The 6696-nt window shown below is 56.0% G+C and overlaps 1 protein-coding gene across 3 annotated transcripts in view; it reads right to left on the bottom strand.

Annotated features, from left to right (window-relative positions):
- The window catches only part of SH2D3C (SH2 domain containing 3C), a 30359-nt gene extending 23871 nt beyond the window's left edge, over nucleotides 1-6488 (bottom strand). The window contains exons 1-2 of one of the 3 annotated variants that reach the window (XM_072778012.1): nucleotides 6351-6488; nucleotides 3712-4183 (exon numbers count right to left, since the gene is read on the bottom strand). In XM_072778012.1, the coding sequence (XP_072634113.1) occupies nucleotides 3712-4183; nucleotides 6351-6387 (509 nt within the window). In that variant the 5' untranslated portion in view covers nucleotides 6388-6488. Of the gene's footprint in view, nucleotides 1-1913; nucleotides 2066-3711; nucleotides 4184-6350 lie in introns of those variants that run through there. The other 2 variants (XM_072778014.1, XM_072778013.1) reach the window with 2 other exon arrangements.
- Nucleotides 6489-6696: the final 208 nt, after the last annotated feature.

The raw sequence follows: 6696 nt of genomic DNA on the forward strand, positions 1-6696 counted from the left end.
CTAGACACTCTCCTGCCCTGACCAATTCCCCTAGATGGTTTCAATATTTCCCCCAGCACGTCCCTCTTCTGCTTGACCATCTAACTCCTTGTCTTATCATGTCTCCCCCACAATGGATGGGGGCTTCACAATAGCAGGGTTTTGTCTGCTGTGCTCACTGCTGTCTCCCAGAACTCTCAAGAGTGTCTAGGGCATAGTCACATCACAGTAAATATTAAAGTGAATGAAATTCCAACTCAACTATATGTGTCATCTCAAGCAAGCTATTGGCCTCAGAAAACCTGTGTCTTCATCTGTACAATAAGCTCCTATTATTTCCCTTCCAGGGGCTTATGGGAGGTCATTTAAGTAACATAGAAATGGCTTTGTGGTTTTTACTTGCGAAAAGCGAAAAGTGAAATGTAGCCTGGTGACTTGGGAGTTGGTCAAGTTTGGAATCAAATCTAGGCTCTGACACTTAATCTCTCTGTGACCCCAGGAAAATCCCTTCCCCTCTCTGAGTCTTGGTCTCTTCATTGGTAAAATGAAGCAAACAGAGGTTTCCCCTTCACAGGGTCTGTGTGGGAGATGGCATCTGTGGGGTACTTCAGGCAGGGCCTGGCCAATTGTGAGCCAGATCTCGACCACCTCTTGCAGGACCCTGGAGTGCAGTTCCTGTGTGTGGGCATGGGTGTCAGTGGAAGGTGTTGGGGCCTCCTTCCTTTACCGGGCCTCCACTTCTCCTCCTAACATGGACTGAAGGGGAGGGTGTCAAGGATGTCGGGACCTGCTATTTCCCTGCAGAAGGCTGAGGTGCTGGAGGGTAGGGTGAGGCTAGGCTGGTACTCTTCTTTCTGGGAGCTAAAGGCTCTTCAGCCCCCGTGCTCCTGGCCCCTCCTCCCTCCTTCCTCCTCATCCCCCATGATCTCAGCAGGGAACAGGGCACCAGGAAACTCCTGCAGCCTCACCTCTTCCCCTTCCTTCCTTCTGCTCCAGGTGCAGCCTGCCTCCCAGGGGCAGGGGAGGGACACCATGTACCCCAGCTTCGACCACTCCCTGAGCAGCCATAGATGACCTCCTTGGGACACTCGGGAATGGGGCCCCAGTCTTGCTCAGTGGCAGTTCTCAAACGCCCTCCTCTCCAAACTGGATGTATCATCAGAGACCATTCCAGTCCCATCTGGGCTGCTAGGAGATTGAAGCCCAGAGTAGGGCAGGGCAAATCTGAGATCATAGGCGAAGCAGCTCTCTTAACTCTGGGACTCAGGGCTGGGTTTCAGGGGCTCCTGGAAGAACCTTTAATTTCTGGCCTCTTGCTTGGCCTGGAGGGCAAGTGGGACACTGGATCTCAGGACACCAGGAGGGGCCTCAATCAGATATGCTAACCTCACCCCGCTCAGGACTATAGGACACTCTGGATGACTGGGGGATGGAGGCCCATCTCTCTGTTTCCTCTGCCAGTCCAAGGCCAGGCCTGATGCCAGAGGCACTGCCTAGGACCACCAGGGCCCCTATCCACAGGGAGGAATCCTGGGTCCCAGACTTGGCATCCTCAAGGTTTCTCAGGTCCATTCCTCCCAGAGACCCTGACCCAAATGGAAGGGAATGGGCTGTCCAGCCTTTAAGAGCATGGGCCAGGAAGATGGAGTTAAACCCCGGTTCTAACTTTCGATACTGTGGCAGGCAAACCATCAAGTAAATCTCCCTTTCCTCATCTGTAAAATGGGGATGATAATAGTGCCCTTCTACTGGGGCTGTTGTGAGGAGTAAATGCCCAACCTGTGCGAGGACAAGACAGGGACAAAATTACACCAAAAGGAAGCCTAAAAGTCCCTGATGCTAACAGGGCATCTTCCTTCGCTGGTTGCTGCAAGGGCACTGATTTCCCCTCCAACCATTCCCGTTCCCTCCTCAGGTCCAGCTTGGTCACTCACCCTCTGGGTCCCAGTGCAGGGCACCTTCGTCCCACTGCAGTCATGGTCCCCCGCGGTCACTACCTGCAGCCTGGACACCTCCGCGGCCTGACGGCTCCCGCCTTTCTCAGGCCGCGGAGCTGCGGAGCTCAGAGCCGTACCCCGGGGGCGGAGCCTGACCTGTAGACCACGCCCCGGGCACGCCCCTCGCCCTCCGCCGGGGGCCGCTCCCCAGCCTCCGCCCCCGCCGGGGAGGACACGCCCGGCCTCGAGCACACCCCTCCCCTCCCGTCTCGCTCCGCCCCCTTCCCCATCTGTCAGAGTCTGGGGCCGGAAGGCCACGCCCCCGGGCACACCCCTCCGCCTCGGCCCGCCCCGTTCCAAAGCCACCTTCCCCTAACAGTCCGCTTCGAAGCCTGGAAAAGCCACGCCCCTCCACGCGCCCCTCCACGCGCCCCTCCACGCGCCCCTCCACGCGCCCGGCTCCTGCAAACTCCCAGTGCACGTCTCAGACCTCAGGGTGCCTCAGGACGGCCCAGAACCCATCAGGCCCTCTCCCCTGCATCCAATCCTTGCTCCTCCACGCCCAAGTAGGGCTGAACTAAGGAGGGGATGGCAGAAGAAGGCAGCGTGGATCAGAGACGATGACAAAGCACTTAGGTTATTCCTGAATTGTCATCACGCCCTCCAAGGTAGGTGCTATCATTATGTCCTTCTATGATCCAAGATCCTGCCGTCAGTAAGAGGCAGAGTCTGGGCTGGATTCCTTCTGCAGCTTTACAAAGTCTTGCTCCCCACTGAACAGAGGTCTGGACTCAATTACCCCAGCACCCAGAAGCAGTGTTTGGTGTCTCAGGGAAAAGCCATTGAGGAGAGGTCCCAGGATCAGCTCTAGAGTTATTTTTCCTCAGTTGGTCCCCCGCCCCCCCCCCCCCCCCCCCCCGGCGCCTTCATTTCAATAAAGCACATCTGACTGGTGTGGTTAGACACAGATTCTGAAAGTTGAAAAGCTGGAGACTGCTATGGTTGGGATTGAGGGTCTCCCAAGGGCATGAAGCACACACCTGTAGGGCTTTGAAGGTGGTGGGTACAGTGTGAGAGGTGAGTGTGCAGCCACAGGAGGCAGGCAGTTTTCTGCTCAAATCCAGCTCTGCCATGTTGGCCGAGCCTCAGTTTCCCCATCTGTTTGATGGGGCTAATGACAGATTCTTTTACAGAGTTGTCTGTGAGTAATATTTGTTTTGACAACCAGTAGAATGGGTGCTTCCTAAATGGGAGTGAGCTCAGGTCATATGATCACTGTATTTTTGCATGAACTCAAATCATGGTATAACCAAGCCAAGTGGCAAGCAGGAGGGAGCAGGGTTGTCCGGTAGAACTAAAGAAGGGAGGCTGGGCGGGATCCAGTGATTGGGCTCAGGGCCCAAACAGCCGCTGCAGTTCCCTCTGGAGGCTGCCTAGGGCAAGTCAGGTGGGTCTTTGTTCAAATCCCAACTTTGTCATCTGCCAGATGTGCAACCTGACTGGGGCAGATGACTCTCCCTCTCCGAGTCTCAGCTTCCTCATCTGTCATATGGAAATAACAGAATCTCCTCACCAGTTGTTTTTGTTTTCTTTTGTTTTTTTCAGAATTAAGTGCAAGTGAAGGACTAAACACAGTGCCTGGTCTATAGTAAGCACTTGGTTTATGCATAGGGTTTTTATTCCCCCCCCCCGATGTGTGTATCGTGGGGTCCTCTCTGGACTCTATTTAGCAGGAGGCTGGAGATACCACGCTTCCTGCACATCCCACCCTCCCCCTCTCCTGGTGGGCACCTACCTTTCTGGAGGCACATTCCTGGGGTCTCTTTCTTCTTTTCTGTCTGCCCTGGGATCCTTAGGCTTTTCTGTGGGGCTCATTGCAGAAGGGTTGGGTCCCACTGCTGGGGTGTCCTCCAGGGGGGGCTTGGTCTCCACCACCACCTCCTTGGCTGCCTCCAAGCCTGGAGGGTTGGGCAGACCTTGGGCCACTAAGTGGGGTTCAAGGCCCACCTCCTTGGTCTTGTGGGTAGCCTGTGGGTCTCGAGCCTTCTTGATGCTGAGGCGAGGCATAGTGCCCATGTGGCTGTACATGTCGCTGGAGCGGGCATAGGCAGGGGGGCTTTTGGGGACAGTCACCATGTCATCCTGTGTAGCCTCAAAGGTGTCAGGCTCCAGATGGGACTCGATACTGCTGGAGGTTGAGGATCTTTTCAGGGTGAAGGACCGAGGGAGGTTCGAAAGACTCCCAAAGCCCTTAAACTTGAAGAACTCTGGCAGGGAGGAGGGGAAGGAAAGGAGTTAATGCCAGCAGCAGTAATAATAACAATAAAAAATACATGTTGGGGATCCCTGGGTGGCGCAGCGGTTTGGCACCTGCCTTTGGCCCAGGGCGCGATTCTGGAGACCTGGGATCGAGTCCCACATCGGGCTCCCGGTGCATGGAGCCTGCTTCTCCCTCTGCCTGTGTCTCTGCCTCTCTCTCTCTCTGTAACTATCATAAATAAATAAAAATTAAAAAAAAATACATGTTGTTCCTCTTACTGAGGCTTCAAGGGGGGCTCAGGGCTGTTATGATATAACACAGCAGCTCTAGAGTCACACAGCCCTGGGCTTCAGTCCCTCTGCTTGCACATCCTAGCTGTGTGACCTTAGGCAAGTCGCTTGACCTTTCCGAGCCCCATTTGCCACATCAGCAAAATAGAGATTGTCGTACCCACCTCCTATGGACGGCAAGAGGACTGAAGGAAAGCATGTAAATAACACACTTAGTAGGGTGCCTGGCACCCAAAATAGCTTCACAAGTAACATAGATAATGATGGTGATCACCAGAAATGCCTCTGATGGGTCAGCTATGCTTCAGACGTCACCTCACTGAATTCCCAGCACAGTTCAATGGCAGGAGTTTAATTTCCCTTTTTGCAGATGACACGGGCCATGGAAGGCACCACCAAGGGTGGCATAGGCAGCAGGTGAAGTGTATTTGTGTGTGTGTGTGTGTGTGTGTGTGTGTGTGTAGGGGTGGAGGGCAGAGGGGCAGGGAGGGGGGCTGTTCGAGCACCTGGGCGGGGGATGAAACGAGAAGGAGGTGGTTGGGAACCCGAGGGGCCCACTCTGTGGTTCTGTCCTTCCTGTCAGCTGAGCTCCCGTCCCGACTAGGGCGGCAGGGCTCGGGTGATACCATCTCCCTCATTTCCGCAGGGGAGCGTGAGTTCCCTCCGCCCCCGCCCCGCCCCCAGCCGTGGGAGTGCCCCCCCCCAAAGCCACCGCGTCGACAACCCCCTGGCCTCCAGATGAGTGAAAAGGGAAAATCCTGGCATTTTCACTTCCTGGGCCCACTCTGCCTCCTCGGGTCCTCACCACCACGTTGGACTATATAGGAGGATGCCCTCATTGGTGAGAGAGCAGGCTGAGGCCCAGAGAGGGAAGGGACTCACCCAGGATCACACAGCAGGGCTGAGCCTGGATGAGGGCTCAAGGCTCTGGACTGCTGGGGTCAGTGTTCTAGGGCTTTCCTTCCCAGCCCACCCCCTACTTGGTCTCAGCCTCTGCCTTCAGACAAACTGTTGGAAAATTCTGATGCTCTGCTCTTAGCTATGTCATGGGCCAGAAATGTGCCAATTGCCAGGAGGGGGACCAAGAACTGTGGTCTCCTGAGCACCGGAGTTGGGGTTGGGGGTATCTGGAGGAAATAGTAGAGCAGGACAGGGAGGGAAACCGAGGCCGAGTCCAGGGACATGGGATTGACCTGCCGGGAAGCCCCATATGATCTCAGGCAAGTCTCTGAGCCCCAATATTTTCATCTGTGGGATACAGTCATAATCCTGGCCCTATATGCTCCCCCCCTCACCCCCCGTGCTATCAGATGGAAGGACTCAGGGGAAGCAGAAGTTTGCTGAGACCAGGAAGGGACTGACCTGGGGAAGCAGTGATAGTGGGTGTGACCCCCTCATGGAGTTGCACTGGGTCCCAACGTCACTGCTGTTGGGGAGTGACGTGGGACAGCATCCCATGGTGCACCGTACCCTCTCCAGCCCCAGTAACTTCCAACCCGAGCACCCTCCTCCCTCCCCCATGTGAACCAGCCCCAGAGGCAGGGCATGGAGTGTGTGGAGGTTTCCCCTTGCTCAGCCATGGGGTCCAGGGAAACCGGAGGTGGACACACAGACGAATGCAGGGACAGAGGAACAGAGATGGGCAGGGTCAGACAAGAAGCAGAGATAGAGAGCCAAACCAGCCGGAGACAGAGAAGAGCTACTGGACCACAGTGACGGAGGGGTGGAGACAGGGAGTCCAGAAGCAGGGAGCTCTGGAGAGGAGCAGAGATGGAGAGAAAGAATTAGAAAGGAGACAGTGATGAAGAAGCAAGTGCAGACAGAGGCCGAGCTGGAAGGATAGACAGAGGATGAGAGACAGTGCAGAGGGCACCCCGCACTCACTGAACTTTCTGCTGGCTTTCTTGGGTCCCTCTGTCATCTTGGCAAGTACCGCAGAGCCCCTGGCCAGCTCCGGACATCAATGCTGAGGTTCCTCCCTCACCTCCCCTTCCCCTTTCTCGCACCCTCTCACTCGCTTCCTCTGTGTATTTTTAAACCAGTGAAACTCCCACAGCTCCACCCTCCCCATCCTCTCCACAGGGGGCGGGGGCCAAGGCCTCCCCTAGTCTGGGCCCCTGTGGGCTGCCTCCTTGGCCTTGGCTGTGTGGGGGGCAGGGGGCAGACCACAAGCCCATGGGACCTGGAGGGCCTGGGAGACAAACCACAGGCCCAGGGAATGGAGCCTGCT

This window comes from Canis lupus, chromosome 16, assembly GCF_048164855.1.
Source record: "Canis lupus baileyi chromosome 16, mCanLup2.hap1, whole genome shotgun sequence".
NCBI classification, from domain to species: domain Eukaryota; kingdom Metazoa; phylum Chordata; class Mammalia; order Carnivora; family Canidae; genus Canis; species Canis lupus.